Raw genomic sequence first — 19,036 nt, forward strand, 5'->3', positions numbered from 1 at the left:
CACCCTCACGGCGTGAGGGTCGAGGTCAGACTGAGAGAGAGAGAGAGAGAGAGAGAGAGAGAGAGAGAGAGAGAGAGAGAGAGAGGGAGGATGAAGTGCACAGTTACTGTTGTAATAAGAAAATAACAAATAAAACTGGACATGATGTAAATACTAGACGGTGGAAGCTCAGGGGAGAGGTGTGGGGAAGTGAAGCCTTGGCCAGATAAATCTAACAGACCAGCAGAGGTATTCAGGTACAGGCAGTTATTTATTTATTTATTTATTACTATTTATTTATCTATTTTATTTATTTATCTATTTATTATTTTATCTTATTTATTTATTTTTTTTTTATAAGTCAGATCCTTTCATTGGTTGAGGCTAAGCTGTTTGCATCACGTCACTGAACTCAAGCCTCCACAGCGGCTGGAAAAGATGCCCCGTTTCCCTCGCTCACTCACTCTCACATTTGTAAGATAGAAGTCTCGGTGCGTTTATTTAGCTCCTCGCAAAACAACATTAATTCTTAAGTTATGTGTGAGTCACTCCTCCTGTAGAATGTAAGAGTAGCTAAGTCTTTCTATCCACTATAGATAGACTATAGTTAGGTAATGGTATATTTTTATTCGTGTACCTACTTATTAGCGTGCGACCAGCGCCTGGCGTGAAATGTAGCAATAGGAATACTGTGTAGCTGAATATGGCAGTCATACAAAGCAAGTCAAGTCTGAAGAGTTGGTGTATCGCCCAGAACGCAAGATATCTGAGTTCCTTTCCTGAAGAAACAAGACAACGGTGTAATCGGGAAAGGTACGTTTAGTGACTGAGTGGGTTGCATCACCAGCAGATCCTTCCCAGACCAGCGTCGAGAATTTTCTCGGATGTTCATACAGTCAGTAACACTGGCTACATATTATACATAACAGAAGCCAAAAAGACTCATTCATGCCCTCATCAGCACAAGTCACGTCTTACACTTTCGTTTGAAATTACAAAATATACACAAAGAAAAGAAGTCTGTTAAAATATAAGTTGATGTTGAGCATCTACAGGTACAATGATGTGCTAAAATGTAGCTTCACGCACAGTACTGCATGTAGTATGCATGGTGTAGTCGTATGGTGAGTTGTATGGTTTTCTTTTTTCTTCATCTTCTATTCCCCTACTATGTACAGAAGTTGGTAGAGAACCTGACAAGAATCACGCCTTCGACCACCGTTACCGTGAAGCTCAAGATCAGCAGAGGATGATCATCATCGTTAGCATCAGCAGGTCAGTTCGTGTTCATTCTGTATGATGTAATAACCCGGCAGTCTGTCTGGGTACTAGGCATACACGTGAAACACCTTGTTACAGAGAGCAGTTAAGTGGGACAATCTACTTTTGAAAGAGTGAATAAGTCGAAAATACTGAACTTGAATACAAATCCTGCATAGGAAGACCGTGGAAGGACCGAAGCAGGTGACTCTAGTGGTAGAAACTCGGTTGTGGCACTGCGGCCCCTGTCCTTCGAGTCATGGAGGGGAGACACGCTCCTGCAGACACCGATCCCATACCAACCAGCCCTGCTAAGCCCTGCAGGACGTGTGTGGACTTCAGGTCGTGGATGAAGAGTCAGCGGACCCGTGGGGAGGAGGCAGCCAGGCCGGGTAAGGTATGACGCAAGCCTCGCCTCTTGTCACCGAGCACTTGGGGTAGGGGTGTCCTAAACAGGTGCACCTGTATACATTACCGAGATATAAAACAGCATGTGTCCCAAATAGTAATGAAGGGGTGATTTGATTTCAGTGTGCAGAGTGATGACTCGTTGCTGTCAGGTGTAAAGAAGTTCCAGTCATTGTTCTTGCTGAGAAAAATCTGTCAGTTCACTATTGCATTGTGATATCTTTATATAATAGCCATGTCCTCCGGTGGTGTGGTTAGTGCTGAGGTCGAACATTTCAGAAAGGGCTGAGTGACTTGGAACGAAATTGTTGTAGTACTATCTACTCATGTTGGCTCTGATGAGAGGTTTTGATTGGGTACAAATTTAGAGAGTTAGTTATAGTTTTGCAGTCTACTAATGCAATCAGTTCAGTGTCTAGAGGAGTTAAGTAATTTCATGTCTCCTATGTACTTAATGTGAAAACACGCACTAATAGAGGAGTGTGGGTTGTGGAAACTTGCGTCGTGAATTTTCCAGGCAATTATGATGTGGATGACAGTGAGTTAGATGCAAGATCATTTGCTCTATTCACAATTAATCTGGTGTGATAATAGAATTTTAAGCTAGTGTCAACTAAAATTTCCAGATTAGGAAGTGATGTGATAAAATTAATCTTCTAGTTATGTATATATGAAATATTTAAAGCAAGGACTCAGGATCGGTATAATTCTATTTTATGCCCATACTCTTCCCTACCGCCCCCAACAAGCTTGGGGACAGGTAGGAATGCTGGGTTTCGGGTGGGGAACATGAGGTGCGTCGGATAAGCGTATTTTTGGAATAATGGGAAGAAATTCCTTTTAAAAAGTCTACGGAATTTTCACTACAATGGCTTTGGCCACCCTTTGGTGGTTGTTCTTACTATTTATAACATTTTCAGTAAGTACGTACACTACCTGCCGCAAATAAATAATAACGCTACAATAGGTCTGGGAATGTGCGGTGATCAGTGAGTTTTCTGTAAGTCCAGCAAGCTCTGGTGAGCCACGGAGCTCCATCACACTTGGAAATGAGCAGTACACTGACTTGTGTTTGTTTATAGCTGGGGATAAAACTACAGAACCACTGCTCCCCCCCTTTTCTCTCCCCTCTCCCCTTCTCACCCCCCCCAACAAGCTTGGGGAATCGGGGTTTTTTTGGGGGGGCAGCCAAAAGAGGCGAGATATGGCGATCCAAAAAAATCTAAGGACAAAAACCTAATCTAACCAGGGTGGCTGTGCCCCCCCCGGATCCCCCTACAACACTAACCTAACCCTAACATAAACCTAACCTAACGTAACCTAACCTAGCCGGGGGGGTGCGGCCCCCCTGAACCCTCCCTACAACACTAACCTAACCGGGGGTGCTGCACCCTCCCAGACCCCCCCTCCAACACTAACCTAACCCTAACATAAATCTAACCTACCGTATCCTTGCTTTGGGGCAGTTTCCCTCCCCCCCGCACAGGTTCTCTTATAGCTTCACACAATATGCCCTACCTCTACCAATCCCCTCCTCACAATACCTTAACGAAAGGATGAAGGTCCTGGCTGGTCCTCTTCTCGATTGTACACTGACTTGCATCCCAGGAGCGATGATTTCCCAGTAATCAAATTCGCAACCTTTACAACTAGTGTCACTGGTGGCCATGGCTGAACTGCTCACACAGATGTTTGTGCACCTGTCTGCCCAGCTGTGCCCCACCTATGAATACATATAGCAAATTCCCATTGGCGCAGCTCGTGCTGTTAAGAGGTGGTGGCACGTCATTGGACAAAAGAACTATAGACACAATAAGAATCCTATTCACCAGTTACCCACAAACCCCAGCTAGAAACAAATGCAAGTCAGTGTACTGCTCATTTCCGAGTGTGATGGAGCTCCGTGGCTCGCCGCAGCTTGCTGGACTTATAGAAAACTCGCCAAACACACCACATTTGAAGGCTTGTGTACGACACACTAAGGCCGAGCACTCACCAAAACTCTCACTGATGGTAAACACGTTACATATACTGCACTGTGCTGTACGTATTATACAGATCGGCATGGAGCAGTGATTCTAGAGAAGAACCTAGCTGGGGTTTGTGGGTAACTGTTGAGTAGGATTCTTATTGTGTCTATAGTTCTTTTGTCCAATGACGTGCCACCACCTCATAACACCACAAGCTGTGCCAATAGGAATTTGCTATATGTATTCGTAGGTGGCGCACAGCTGGGCAGACAGGTGCACAAAGACATCTGTGTGATCAGTTCAGCCATGGCCATCATTGACGCTTGTAAAGGTTGCGAATTTGATTACTGGGAAATCATCACTCCTGCTGTCCCCGTGGAGGACAGTGAACTTAACGACAATTGAGAAGAGGATGTCCCACAGCCAGGACCTTCATCCTTTCGTTAAGGTATTATGAGGAGGGGTATTGGTAGAGATAGGGCATATTGTGTAAAGCTATAAGAGAACCGGTGTGGGGGGAGGGAAGCAGCCCCAAAGCAAGGATACGTTAGGTTAGGTTAGTATTCTATGGGGGTGCTAGAAAATGTTAGGTTAGTTTTTTTGTTTTGCAACTTTAAAGTTATAGAACTCAGTAAGTTTTGAAGGTAAATGATTGATTCTTGTGTTATTCTTTTTATAATTTAATTTTCTTTCATTCTGCCAGTTCAGAATATAGATTTTGAAGAATAAAAAATTTGTACATTGTTTTTTGTATTTTTTCACCCCCCAAAAACCAAATTTGAAAAAAAAAATGTTAGGAAAAAAAAAGAAACCCTAAAAGGAAAAGGTAAACCGGCAAATCTATATAATATAGACTGAAAATTAATTGCAAAAAGTCTCACAGAAATAAAGTGTCTAGTCTTTGAGTTCTATTGCTTTGAAAACATGTCAAAATTAACAAATTTCACTGAAAAATATTCGCCAAAAATACAATAATGAAATTTAGGAGATAAAATTTCACCCAAATACATCTTTTAATACAATAAATCACCAGTAACGATTTCATCCCAGTCTGTTGAGAAAAAGCCTAAACCCCGGAGCCTGCCCTTATGTTAGGGTTGGGTTAGTGTTCTAGGGGGGGGTGACGGGGGGGACGCTACCCTTGTCAAGATTACGGTAGGGTAGGTCTATGTTAGGGTTAGGTTAGTGTCCTTGCTGAAATATACTCCTAATTTATGGAATTTATACAAATTGTGAAATTACAAAAATTGTAGTGAACTATCCATAGAGTTTAGGATGGCCATTTCTTTTCCTCCCAGTTATACAAAAAATACGCATTTCCGTCGCATTTCATGTTTCCCACCTGAAACCCCGCATTCCCACCTGTCCCCAAACTTGTTTGGGGGTGGAGGGGAAAGTATGGGCAGAAACTAGAATTTTGCCCTCAGGATCTGCCAGCCGTTGGTATATGTGATGGTGGAAGTACAGGACTAGAGATTGATCCATTTTTAACTTTATTCCCTGTGAGAGCAATATTTACAAAAGGTTGCTGGAGTATTGAGGTGTTAGGGTATCTATGTTCTTGAAAGACTTGTTGTCGCAGGCTGCAGAAACAGAATTTTATGAAAGTCTAGTAATTTCTAGACATTATTTGTTTCTAGGCAAAGTATTATACCTAAATTTTTGTTTGTTAGACTAACAGTACCACAGAGGATGGAACAGCAACAACAACACTAGCAGCAGCAGCAGCATCCGGCATCTCAACACAAAGGGGATCACAGGCAAATGACACCTCATCGTCCACTAGTTCCCAAAAGAATGGTGTACAAGATGAAGGGCATCCACCCCTCTGGGGTATGTATAAATATTTACAAGTTATATTTTACAACAGCAGTTCTTAACCTGGGAGTACAGTCCCCTGGGGTGGTATCAGCAATTTCCAAAGGGTACACGAGCCCTTTTGAAAAAGCAGGAATTTCTCTAATTATATTTGTCAGTTTATTAACGAGAGCACGGTCAAATTATGAAAAGTTTATGAAAAATGCAAGAGTATTGCCTTTTTCTTTAAAATCTTTGTGGGAGTTATATTCATAGATGCAAAGGGGGCATGGAAGGGAAGACAGATTGGTAGAGGATACATAGTAGTATAAAGGTCAAGAACCACTGTTTTACAGGAAAAAAGCTTTGCTGATGATGTCCTGTCTCTATATCTATAAGCATCCAGCTTAACTTTAATTTCATTAATATTCCTTGCTAGCACTCATAATTTCATCTAATTTACTCTATATTTCTATGCTTATATTTGAAGAACAATATTTCTTGGTGTTTCTTCCACATGCTCTCTTCTTTAATTTGATTCTGTGTTCTCTTGTGTCTCTTGAGTCTCACACAAACAGAGCTCTTTGGTAACTTGATCCTCTTCAAAGCCCTGTATAAATACTCACAGATGATCTTCTAGAAGAGGCTTACACCTGTGACTCCAGTTCTAAGGCCACATAACTTTCAGAACTGTGGCCGTGGGTGGTGGTGGTGGTGGATACAATTTGCACTTTATAGTTTAATATCTGGTCCTGGTTTTATCATAATTTACTGAGTTTCTTTTAAAATTTTCTAACATTGCTGGTATTCACCACCCAATCAGGAAGACTGTTCCTTTTATTCATCACTCTAAAGTTGAAGTTGTTCTTCCTGATGTCCAATCTGGAATATTTCTTGAAAATCTTGGTGTTGCTCCTAGTGTGACTCAGATCTCCTTTTTCTCTTTTCTGCTGTAATGTTGGAAGTTCCAGTCTCTTTAGTCTTATCTTATAAGAGAGATCTCTCAAGCTAGGAACCATTTTGATTGCAGCTCTTTGAATCCTTTCTATATTCCTTATATCTTTATAATTATGAGATGACCAAACAATTGCAACATTCTAGTCTGAGTTGAATCATTGATTCTATCAGCTTCTCATCATTTCATCCATATAAATAAATGCCCTTTTTATTTTTTTTTTCAGTAACTCATGTGTAAGTCCCCTAACAATATTGCTTATATGTTTTTTTGTTGTTGGTGAAGGAGATGCAGCAAAATATGGGTGCCCAGCAGACAGTTTGGCCCTGGGACGTGGCACTTGGCGGCTCTTGCACACTATGGCAGCTTACTACCCTGACCAGCCATCCTCCCAGCAGCAGCAAGACATGCGTTCCTTCATCACACTCTTCTCTAAGTTCTACCCATGTCCACCGTGTGCAGAGGACTTCAGGGAATGGTTAGTGGCTGCAACTCTTGTCTGTCTCCCATACAGAGAGTAGTATATGACTAGCTCAAGAAATATAAATAACCAACAACCAGACACTACCTTCATGAAATAGCTAGTCCTGTTTATTGATTGATATGTTGATCTTCCCTTGTTTTAGTTGTGAGGATCCTGTGGAAGTGATTGTCCTTGATTAACACAGATGAACATTAACGATTTGTCAATTAAACTCTAAGGTTGTGTAAGAATGATTGTCATTGATGACTATCATAGTGTATAGAAATGGCTGCATGGCTGTCCTTGATAGCTGTTACATATCAGTTAATTATTGATCCTGTCTCCCATAGACTCAAGGCCTGTGTTGAGATGTTGTTTTTGATGATTAGTCTAATGAATTTGCTCCTTTCCTCCTCAGGCTGAAGACCAACACCCCTAAAGTGGACTCCCGCAGTGGCCTCTCCCAGTGGTTCTGTGAGGCACATAATGAGGTCAACAAGAAGCTGCAGAAGCCACTCTTTGACTGCAAACGTATCAATGAGCGGTGGCTTGACGGCTGGGCGGACGGCTCGTGTGACTGAGTGGTAGAGAAACGTTGTCTCTGTACACTGGCCAGGGAACTTGTTCGCATGAAAAGGTTGTTTTTCCAGAAATGTATCTTTGGTACATGAAGATTTTATATATACATATTTTTAAAATTTTTAATATTTTGAGTAGATACTGTATATAAGCTATATTTGATAAACTATATATATATATATATATATATATTTATATATTCATATATATATATATATATATATATATATATATATATATATATATATATATATATATATATATATATATATATATATACTCGTATATAAGCAGAACATCCTACAGTATGACTGTATTTGAGAACTAACAAAGGAGCATTACATGAAGACAGAGTTTCCTTTATTATTTACTGAAAGCATCATAACCAAACAAGTGAGTGATTGTGTGCTTGTCAAATTCTGCATGTCTTGAAAACTATTGCAAATATGTATTCTGAGTAATGGAGTGCAGCTCAGGGAAGTGTTTTCCTTGTGTTTATGAGATTTATAGAGATTGAAATAACAGACTTAAAGCAAAACAAAGTTCAGGTGAAGAATACCATGAAGTTTGTTTGTTCTGTATATGTGATGCAATAATGCATATGTTGTTGGGCAGTAAGTGTTGTCTTGAGCTACATGATAGCAGTTTACTTGGCCAAACTCACACATGACTTGACACTGATAGATGTTAGAAATAGTGACATTGATATGAGAAACTCAGGATTGTATGAAACTATATTAGAGTAGTATGACTCACTTTTCTTAAGAAAGAAGTTTAAAGGTTTACTGGTAGCTGCATCTCATGCATAATTGAATATGTTTTTTTTTTTTTTTTTTTTTTTTTTCTTGAAAAGTTATCTTTACAAAACCGGTGTTTCTTCACGTGTTCTGTTCACCAGCTAGTTGCATACTTTAATACTTCATAGGATTATTTCTTTCATCTCTCCTTTAGGTTGCATCCACACTGTCAAACACTGTTCATCAGATAAACATTGTTACCAGATAGCAATAGTTAGAGAAAAGGAGTGTTGGTGACCTCAGAAGTGAGTACCATGGACTAACAGTCTTTGCCTGTGTTCACATGTTCATAATTCAGAATTTTGTATACAGAGTGACAGGAGACAGGCATAGAACTACAATATTGCCAAGATGATTCAAGGCTATCACTTTCTTTGGTGACGGTGTTTGTCCAATGGAGATGTTTGCCTGTGTGTGTGTGTGTGTGTGTGTGTGTGTGTGTGTGTGTGTGTGTGTGTGTGTGTGTGTGTGTGTGTGTGTAATTCACCTCGGTTGCCTGCTGGTCACCCAGCCAGTCTTCCCCATTATGGAGCGAGCTCAGAGCTCATAGACCAATCTTTAGGTAAGACTGAGACCACATTAACACACAACACACACACTGGGAAAGCGAGGCCACAACCCCTCGAGTTACATCCCGTACCTATTTACTGCTAGGTGAACAGGGGCCACACATTAAGAGGCTTGCCCATTTACCTCGCCGCTTACCGGGACTCGAACCCGGGCCTCTCGATTGTGAGTGTGTGTGTGTGTGTGTGTGTGTGTGTGTGTGTGTGTGTGTGTGTGTGTGTGTGCACGCGCGTGCATGCATGCGTAGGTGGGCGTTATTAATTTATCACGGTAATGATATTATGTTGTTGGTTATCTAATGTAATTATTTCTTCTGCATTATCAATTTATCTATAATGCAAATACTTTTGGTTCTAAACTATCTGTAATCGATGATTTTTATTTTTAGAAAATGAGCGTTTTTAAACTTTCAAAATCAAATGTAGTTACTTTACTTAAGACTGTACCACTTTTTGTTAGTGAGGAGACAGAGTAAACATTGAATTTGAAGTTTTCAAATGATAACAATATCTAGTTATTGGTTATCCGATGATTATTTATCCCGCACTATCAATTTATTTATTGCAGATAAGCCTTCTAAGATAAAAAAATAAGGATTTGGATTTATCAATATCATTATTGATAGTATTAAAATTATTGGTTTATTGATTTATTAATTAGTGGTTATCCTATGATAAAGTTATAGCCAGTTGTCAGTTGTCAATAATGTTATCATAATCAATCTATTGGTTATCGTGATAAATATTTTCATTATCGTATCCACCTATGTAGTACATATATAAAGTTGGTGCCAAGAAATTCACTGTTAATGTAGCATAAATACAGTGTGGTAAGAAAATCCACATTAAACACTATGATAAACACTGACTTATAATGTTACCTTGGTTTACATGCATGTCTTCAAAGATTAATTATAGAACTCAGAAATATGTCAGGCCTGTTTGTCTATCTATATACTATTTATTTATTTACTTGTATATGGAAGAGTCTTATGGGATGGCTGTTCAAACATGAAATTGGAAGTGAATTATTGCTATCATTTTATAGATCCATACCACAGATGTTATTGGCCAAAACACCAACATACAAATATATTGCTATCCCTCACCACCCATTGCACTGTACACGTCATCCACCCAGGCCTGGAGAGATGGATGACCACTTTCTGAAACACGAACCACAAGGACAATAAAGACTGCTTCTGTACAGTCAGTCATACAGCCTGTGCCTCATTGAGGATACTCAGGAATGTCTCACTGTGTTTCCACTGCACAAGTTGGTAAGGTTAGTTTCCTGCTTGTCTTTGTTCCTTCATATGGTATAAGTTAAAGCTATAGGTAATATTATTCGTAGACTATTCATGTGTTCTTATTTCAACTTGTGAATGTTTAGCATTTCTAGGTGTTCACTACTATAACCCATAAAATATATCAATAGTATTGTGGAAGGGTGGTGAAAGGATGCACGGGTTGTGAATGAGTACTTTATTCCTGACTAGTTTCGCTGTTATAGCTTCTTCCTTTCCTCTGAAGAAGCTATAACAACGAAACTAGTCAGGAATAAAGTACTCATCCACAGCCCGTGTATCCCTTCACCACCCTTCCACAAGTTGTCATTATGTTCTATCAATAGTATTGGATATATTTAGCAGACATCAAGCCACACTTCTTGGTGGTGGCAGATTGAGAGGTTTTCAGCCCTTGTCTGTAAAAGTGCAGGACACTACTAAATGCATTTCAGCAAAGATTGTGTCCTTAGCTGAAGTGAAGGTACCGCACTCAACAATGACTAGTAATATGGTTTTGTTGTTTAAGCTCACTTTTTTTTTTTTTTTAACACTATAGAATACTTAGTACATCACTCTGAATAATGGATAGATACCTTGAGAATGAGAGTAATCTGAATAATGGATAGATACCTTGAGAATGAGAGTAATCTGAATAATGGATAGATACCTTGAGAATGAGAGTAATCGCTAAGAATTTTGTTATTGAAGTAATTTAGATCATTATCATTTGTCTTATGATTTTTATATAAACTCTGATTATAATTATACACTTACCTGAGCTGGGTTCTTCACAGTCACTTTAGCAACTGCAAACCTGCAGACAATATATTTGATATTTGCAGCCTTACAAACAAACAGTTTTCTAACTTTAGCTACAGAAGTTTAGATAGAGCAAGTTGAATGGCAATATATTCAGTACAAATATTAAACAGGAAAGCAGTTTCAGTAATAAATAGTGAAGATTCATTAAAAAGCAACACATTAGTAAACTGTTCTGTCATTGTGATTGGTCACTTAACTAAATGGTTTGGTGGGGGTTGCAAGAGATAATAGGAAGGTTGTGTGTCCTTCCTAACACCGCTCTGATGCCAGTGGCAACACTCGCAGGATCAACCATGCAGAAAATTTACTAATTGATTTACTTTTTCAATCGTATTTTTGCATCATAAATCTATATATTTGCAGCAGTCTTGCTCCAAAACACAAATGCCAACCTATGAGACAAGTACATTACTTCTATAAGAGGATAGAGGTGTGTACTTAGACTTCATGACACTGTGGTAGGACTAGTGTGCGTTAAAAAAAAAAACTAAAAAATGAGAAAAAATAAAGTTTATTTTTACTAACAATATAGTATTAACTTTGTAAAAATACTATAAATTATTTTTCAGAATCCTTCTGAAGGGAGACTGATGAGTAATGCTTTTTGTATACACATTGCACCTTTCACAAATAAATTACTTATAAACTAAAATAATAATATATCAGTTACACACATCAACTACATGTAACTGGAAATTAACAAGTCAACAAACCTTCAAGAAACCCAAGAAACCTTCCACTAAGGAAGGACTGAGTACTCGTACACATGCCACCAAGCCTTGCCATTGTTACTGAATTTTATTGTAGACATATCCAGTACATTTTTTTTTTAATTGAGAGCATAGTAATTTATTACATTGAATAAAATAGATGTCACTGCACGTCTCCAGCAGATGTGTGTGACCGGTTAGTCCTCCGTAGTGTACAACTTCACTTCTGGATCTGCCTTGCTTGTCTGCTCCTTGGCATTCAAACATCAGATACAGAATCCAGGTGGCTCTCAAGAAGACTCTGGAGTGCCTGATGGATGGAGTTTTCTGTAGCATCAGTTGCACCAGACAAGCGTTCAATGATCTCATGAGCCAAGGCATTGATAGTATTGGTGTCCATGTTGCTGCCACTGCTACCAGTGTTGCCCTCTGTGTTACTAACCATGTTATTTTCAAAAATTCCGTAAGTGGTATTATCAGTGGTGCTATCAGTGGAGCCAGGAGTAGTGCCATCAGTGGAGCCATGAGAGGTGCCATCAGTGGTGTCATCAATGGTGCCATCAGTAGTGCCACCAGTGGCATCAGTAGCACCACCAGTGTTATTATCAGTGGTGCCAGTAATTATGCCATTAATAATGCCATCAATGGATCCATCAGCAGTGCCACCAATGCTATCAGTAACACCACCAGTGGTGCCACCAGTGTTATTATTAGTAGTGCCATCAGTGGTCCCAGTAATTATGCCATCAATGGTGCCAACAGTAGTGCCACCAGTGCCATCGGTAACACCACCAGTGGTGCCACCAGTGCTATTATTAGTAGTGCCATCAGTGGTATTATCAGTGGTGCTATCAGAGGAGCCAGTAATTATGCCATCAATGGTGCCATCAGTAGTGCCACCAGTGCCATCAGTAACACCACCAGTGGTGCCACCAGTGTTATTATTAGTAGTGCCATCAGTGGTGCCAGTAATTATGCCATCAATAATGCCATCAATGGTGCCATCAGTAGTGCCATCAGTAACACCACCAGTGGTACCACCAGTGTTATTATTAGTAGTGTCATCAGTGGTGGCACCAGTGGTGCCAGTAATTATGCCATCAATGGTGCCATCAGTAGTGCCAACAGTAACACCACCAGCAGTGCCATCAGTGGTGTCACTAATGGTGCCATGAATGGTGCCACTAGTGGTGCTATCAATAGTGCCAATATTGGTGCCATCAGTGGTGTCATCAATGGTGCCATCAGTAGTGCCACTAGTGCCATCAGTGGTGCCATTAGTGGTGCCACCAGCGATATCATCAGTGGTGGCACTAGTGGGACCATCATTAGTGCCACCAATGGTGCTACCAGTGGTGGTAATGGTGCCATTAGTAATGCCTTCAATGGTACCACTAGTGGTGCCATCAATAGTGCCAATATTGGTGCCACCAGTGGTGTCATCAATGGTACTACTAGTGGTGCCACCAGTGGTGCCATCAATTGTACCACTAGTGGTACCACCAGAGGTGCCATCAATTGTGCCACTAGTGGTGCCATTAGTGGTGTTATCAATAATGTCATCAGTGGTGCCATCAGTTATGCTTTCATTGATTCCATTAATGACAGTTTCAACATTGCTATTATTGGTTTCTTGAGTGTTTTGGTTATCAGTAATGCCATCAGTGGTTCCATCACTGATGTCATCATTAATGCCAACAGTATTGCCATTAATGGTTCCATCATTGGTGGTGGTGTCACTGGTTCCTGGGATGATGGTATTAGTGGTGCTGTCAGTAGTGGTGTCAGTGATTCTGTCGTTATTGGTCTCAGTGATCCTGTTCTGTGCACTGGCAATCACTGCATCAATATATTCCTTAACAGTCCCTTGGATGAATTCTCTTATACGATCCCCAATTGACAATATGTCGACAGTGTTTCTGTTATGCCACCGCTTGCTGCCATGTGGTAGTCTGGCCACAGTGGCTTCCTGCTGCCTGGTTCGCTCCCCAGATGAGGCTATACCACCATCACTGTTCCTTTTACCACGGCTGCCATTATCAGCAAGCATTCCCACAGTAGTGTCGAAGGACCGCCTGGCTCGTGCAACGTGGTACCTGAGCAAATCTCTGGCTTCCCCCAGTGCTGAATTGGGAGCAGCTTGGCTTCCCTCACCTGACCGTTGTGGCAAGCTGCGGCCCATGGTGAACACCTCGGTATAGTTGTCTCTCTGTGTCATTTGCAGTGATGAAGTTTTTCCTTTTATTATGTGTACTGTGTCAGTCCTTATGACCACTGGGGAAGCAGAACTACGATGCTGTTTTTCACGTGTATCCTTATTGTGGCTTGAAGCAACATTTTCTTCATCCTGTTTGTCACCAGTCTCCTCCTCACTTTCCTCCTCCCTGGTGACGGGTCTCTCTCCTCTCCTAAGGGATCCCATTTCCTCTCTGATTGCCTTCCGAGCAGCCCCTACAATAGCCTGAGAGAACCTGCGTCTTGTGTTGTCAGAGCGGATGTCATCTTGTTGTCTTCCAATTGTAGGGCGATCATTTCTTATGGAGGACATGATCTTTCTCTTGAGCTTGGTCATGAAGCTGTCAATGATGGCAGAAATATCTTGGGTCGCCGAGGAGAATTGCCGCCCACTGCCATGAACCAAACTGTCTCTTCTAGACTTGTTTTGTCACTCTCACGTGATGTACTTGAAATTATTGTTTGAACCAGTTTATTGATTGCATCACTGAGAGAAGAACCCTCACCAGCATTATTATCATCACCACCACCACCTCCACCACCATCATCATTGCTCTCACCACCTGCACCACTATCATCAATGCTCTCAACACCTACACCACCATCATCATTGCTACCACCACCACTGCCACCAATTAATCTGTCATTGTGAACTTGACTCATCACACTGTCAATGAATGCCTCCACAGCAGCACTAATCCCATCTTGTAACCCATCACCACCCTGCCCCTCATCCCCAGCCAGGTCATCATCCTCAGGTACAGCCACAACCCCCGGGAAGCCCTCATCCCCAGCTGGACCATCCATCTCGTCACCTATAATGTCACCAGCTATGATGACACTAGTGGTATTGCTAGTGATGGTGATGGAGCCCTTGCTTGTCCCGTCATCCGTGGTGCACTTGGTGACCACTATGAAGTCGCCTGTTGTGGTGCAATGTGTGGCGTCACTTGTGTCTGTGGTGCTCCCACCTGTGTCACCAGCTGTGTTCTCTGCTGTGAGTACTGGATCAGCTGTGTCACCTGTGGCTTTTGTTACGTCTTCAGCTATCTCACTTGTTTCCTCTGCTGCCTCGTCTGCTGCTTCATCCATTGTGTCACCTGCTGCTTCACCTGCTACATCACCTGCTTCATCAGTTTCACCAGCTGCTTCTGATATTTCACCAGCTGCCTCTGTTGTTTCACCAGCTGCCTCACCAGTTGCTTCACCAGCTGCCTCTGCTGTTTCACCAGCTGCTTCACCTGTTTCACCAGCTGCCTCTACTGTTTCACCAGCTGCCTCTGCTGTTTCACCAGCTGCTTCACCTGTTTCACCAGCTGCCTCTGCTGTTCCACTTACTGCTTCACCTGTTTCACCAGCTGCCTCTGCTGTTTCACTTGCTGTCTCACCTGTTTCACCAGCTGCCTCTTCTGCTTCACCTGATTCTCCTGCTATTTCACTTGCTGCTTCACCTGTTTCACCAGCTGCATCTGCTGTTTCACCAGCTGCTTCACCTGTTTCACCAGCTGCCTCTGCTGTTTCACTTACTGCTTCACCTGTTTCACCAGCTGCCTCTGCTGTTTCACTTGCTGTCTCACCTGTTTCACCAGCTGCCTCTTCTGCTTCACCTGATTCTCCTGCTATTTCACTTGCCGCTTCACCTGTTTCACCAGCTGCATCTGCTATTTCATGTGATGCTTCACTTGTTTCACCAGCTGCTTCTGCTGTTTCACCAGCTAGTTCTGTTGTTTCACCAACTGCCTCTGCTGTTTCACCAGCTGCCTCTGCTATTTCACCAGCTGTTTTTTTTGTTTCACCAACTGCTTCACCTATTTCATCTGCTGTTTCTGTTGTTCCATCAGCTGCTTCACCTACTATTTCACCTGCCGTTTCATCTGTTTCATTTATCACCTCGTCTGTTGATTCACCTGCTGCTTCACCTGCAGCTCCTTCGTCTGCTACTTCAGCAGTTGTGTTGTCATCGGTACCGTCATCCGTGCGGTCCCTTGTGCCGTCACGGAGTCTTGTACTGTAGATTGTGCTGTCCCTTGTGCCATCCAGCCGCCACACACTGAGCTGGAATCGCTGGTTTGGTTGGGAGAGTTTGGACGGCCTTGCGCCTTGAACTTGTGGGGAAATTTTGATCTCTCTCCAAGGGTTGAGTCTCTTTGCGCCTATACCACCATCGTTACCACTACCACTACTACCAGTATTACTACTGCCAATGTTTCTTCTCGTCCTGGACCTTGGGTGTTTCTTCCTGAAGGTGCTTACTGTCTGATTCACGAGTCGTTTCCTACTCAGCAGATTTTGGCCACCACTGTCTTCACCACCAGAACCATGACTTGGGAACGATCCTAAATTCCCTTTTTCTCTGAGCCCCTTGAGCTGCCCTGAGTCGTCTTTTGTACTATGCGAGCTGTTTCTGTAGTCACCCACCATGGTTCCCCACTCGTTGCCGTGACTGGGAACGCGATCACCGAAGTCACCAAGAACCCCTACATTGAGCAACACAGGTCTTGTCTTGTTTTGCGTAGGGTCCTCTCCTCTCCACCATGGCCCCCGGAGGCTGTGTTCAGGGTGATGCAGAGCTCTTGTGCCGCCGCGGTGGATGTCCCTTCCTTGCACTGCTACCTGTGGGATTGCAGGCGTGTTAGGGTTTCATAAACGTGTGATCCAATGTTGTTATTGATTTCGGTGTGTAATTCACTGTTTGATCTGCTGCAGTCTCTGACGAGGCAGCCAGACGTTACCCTACGGAACGAGCTCAGAGCTCATAATTATTTCCGATCTTGGGATAGGTCTGAGACCAGGCACACACCACACACCGGGACAACAAGGTCACAACTCCTCGATTTACATCCCGTACGTGTGTGTGTGTGTGTGTGTGCTCTGGTGGCGAAAGACGAATGAGCGGAAGAAGAACGTGAAGAAGTTGAAATAAGTATAAGAGCAAGGAAGAGGGAGGGAACAAGATCAGGGAGGAGAAGATGAGTGCTTAACAGGAGGAAATGAGAACAGAAGAAGAATGGAGAACAAAAGTATAGAGGAGAGGGGAAAGGAAAATATCAAGAAGCAAGAGGTAGAATAAAGAGAAAGGAAAGGAGCGATAACGAAAAAGGACGATGAAGAGAACAAGACAATAAGAAAGAAGTAGGCAAATAAAAAGAAATGGTTCCAGTTATCATTTTAAATTTGAGGTTCTTCCCAACTCCCTCATTCAGCTCTCACCTTCATCTAAGTTACGCCCATCAATATAACCCTCACCATTGACGCCCTCTCTACTGTCTACGTCGTCACACGTCACTCCTGCGTCACTAGAAAACACGTTACCTTTGCACACATTCACACACACACACACACACACACACACACACACACACACACACACACACACACACACACTATGAAAACTTATACCTCATTGTACACGAAGTAAGTGATGAAGAAAAGCAAAACAAAAAAAACATCAATATCTTTATGGTAAGGATGCATAACCTTCACGTGGGCAATGTTGAGGTACTGACCAGTAACAATAGCGTGATCACAACCTTCATGTCTGTGGCCTCCTCAGCGTGGTGGTGGTGATGGTGGTGGTGGTTGTGGTGACTGACTCCTTTCCTGGTGGCCTCCTCTCAGGGACCTGAGGGGAGGGAACGTGGTCAATCAATCGGAATCAGTTTATCATTTTCGTTTTTTTTTTTTTTTTTTTTTTTCAGTGTTTTGTGTAAGCATGTGGCATGTGCGGGGCGGCGGTGACTTTACCTAGTGGGGTGTGGAGCCTCCTTTCAATGTACACACTATACACAGGTCATCTGTCAGCAGTAAAGACACAGGCTGTGCAATATTCTGAACTGAAAGGGAGAGCATTGGTACGGAACAAAGATTACGTCTAGAATATTAGGAAGGAATAATTTAATGGAAACCGGGTCCTGATGTGTCCGGGGATGGCTTTTCGATCATCTGCGGTGGATCGAAATCTTTTAAATAACTTGATGTACGAGACTGACTCAAAGAACAGGTCACCACTGTTTTACCTTCCCCACGTACGTAACCAACACATTAGCGAGGATTTACACTGTGATCATTGGCTTGGTTTCAAATTGTATTCTGTTGATTCGGTCACGCGCGAAAACCACTGCACCACTAAATGCCTGCTAGTGATCTATTAAATTTGCCCCAACATTCTGACCTCAAACACAAACAAGAATCACAGTTGTGTATAGTAGTGAAACACATTACTCCACACATGCAGTACACTCACGCCACATCCACCACCGCCTCCTACTCCAGTTGCCTGGAGGAGCCTAATCGTGAGGACGCGGTCTACTCCCCGGTAGTGAGTGACTGAGAGGCGCACAAGGGAGTAAGGGCCACAATGGGCTGGCCGGCACTACTATCCAACAACCACGAAAACAGTTTCTTCTAATAGCACAGTGGCCGTGTCTGGTGTGTGGCTGGCGGCAACGAGGTGACCCAGATGAATAAGTCAAGGTACTACTGGGTAATTATAACTTACCATGCGTGAGTTTCTGGACGACTAGTGGCGGAAGTAACGAGTCTGTCCAACTCTAAACAAGGGAAAAGAAACAAAAACGTTTAACCGTTAGTCTTCATCCTAGAAAATAAAAGGAAGTGGATGATTGTAATTGCAACGCATAACCACTGCACTACTTTTGGAGGGAAAGAAAACAAACAAGCCGGAGTGAAAAGAGGTACATCAGATACATATTTTCCTCGTCTCCCTCCAATAGTGCCTGGAAGTGATGGCGTGGTGAAGACCACTACCTACCTCAATTTCTCAGGTTTGAGGGACGTGTGTTATTAATACCTAGACTGCGTGACTTACTGAGTGCTAGGCGTAGTACAGACTTTTCTGTTCATTATTGTTATAAGCATTGTTACCGTTATTATCTTCGCGATGGTTGAGTGGCGGTGCCGTCGCCGTGGAACACCGCCTCCCACACTGTCACGCTACGCTGCCCAACGCAGTAGGTTAGCGGCGCCGTGGCGTAAGTGCATGGCCTGCTGCTGGAGGCGAAGGTTGCCGCGGCACCGGCTGGTGAGTTCCGGTTAGGAAGAATCCGGTAGCAGTTCTCTGACGTGGGTATGGGTGTTCCCGCGGCGGGTAACAGGGCAGCGCGCCTCGTGCAGCTGACCGGCGTCCTGGCATTCGTACAGGTCTGCGTGCAGGTCACCCACAACCACCACCACCATCAGGCCTATT

The 19,036-nt window shown here is 42.6% G+C and overlaps 2 protein-coding genes across 3 annotated transcripts in view; one reads left to right on the forward strand and one right to left on the reverse strand.

The window, feature by feature from the left end:
- The first annotated feature begins 1,250 nt into the window (after window positions 1–1,250).
- The window catches only part of LOC123503189 (FAD-linked sulfhydryl oxidase ALR-like), a 55,281-nt gene continuing 37,495 nt past the window's right edge, over window positions 1,251–19,036 (forward strand). Inside the window, exons 1-5 of one of the 2 annotated variants that reach the window (XR_006674360.1) lie at window positions 1,251–1,636; window positions 5,291–5,450; window positions 6,655–6,847; window positions 7,251–7,469; window positions 9,916–10,059. Coding sequence is in view for 1 of the 2 variants with exons in the window: in XM_045252736.1 (XP_045108671.1) it covers window positions 1,499–1,636; window positions 5,291–5,450; window positions 6,655–6,847; window positions 7,251–7,413 (654 nt within the window). In the remaining variant the exon portion in view is untranslated. Of the gene's footprint in view, window positions 1,637–5,290; window positions 5,451–6,654; window positions 6,848–7,250; window positions 8,686–9,915; window positions 10,060–19,036 lie in introns of those variants that run through there. The other variant, XM_045252736.1, reaches the window with a different exon arrangement.
- Window positions 11,855–17,679, reverse strand: LOC123503147 (mucin-19-like). The gene is made up of 3 exons (XM_045252651.1): window positions 17,611–17,679; window positions 14,391–16,443; window positions 11,855–14,193 (listed from the first exon to the last, which is right to left on the reverse strand). The coding sequence occupies exons 1-3, from the start codon at window positions 17,677–17,679 to the stop codon at window positions 11,855–11,857; spliced, it is 4,461 nt and encodes a 1,486-aa protein (XP_045108586.1).

Source organism: Portunus trituberculatus, chromosome 13 (assembly GCF_017591435.1).
Source record: "Portunus trituberculatus isolate SZX2019 chromosome 13, ASM1759143v1, whole genome shotgun sequence".
In the NCBI taxonomy this organism is placed as follows: Eukaryota; Metazoa; Arthropoda; class Malacostraca; order Decapoda; family Portunidae; genus Portunus; species Portunus trituberculatus.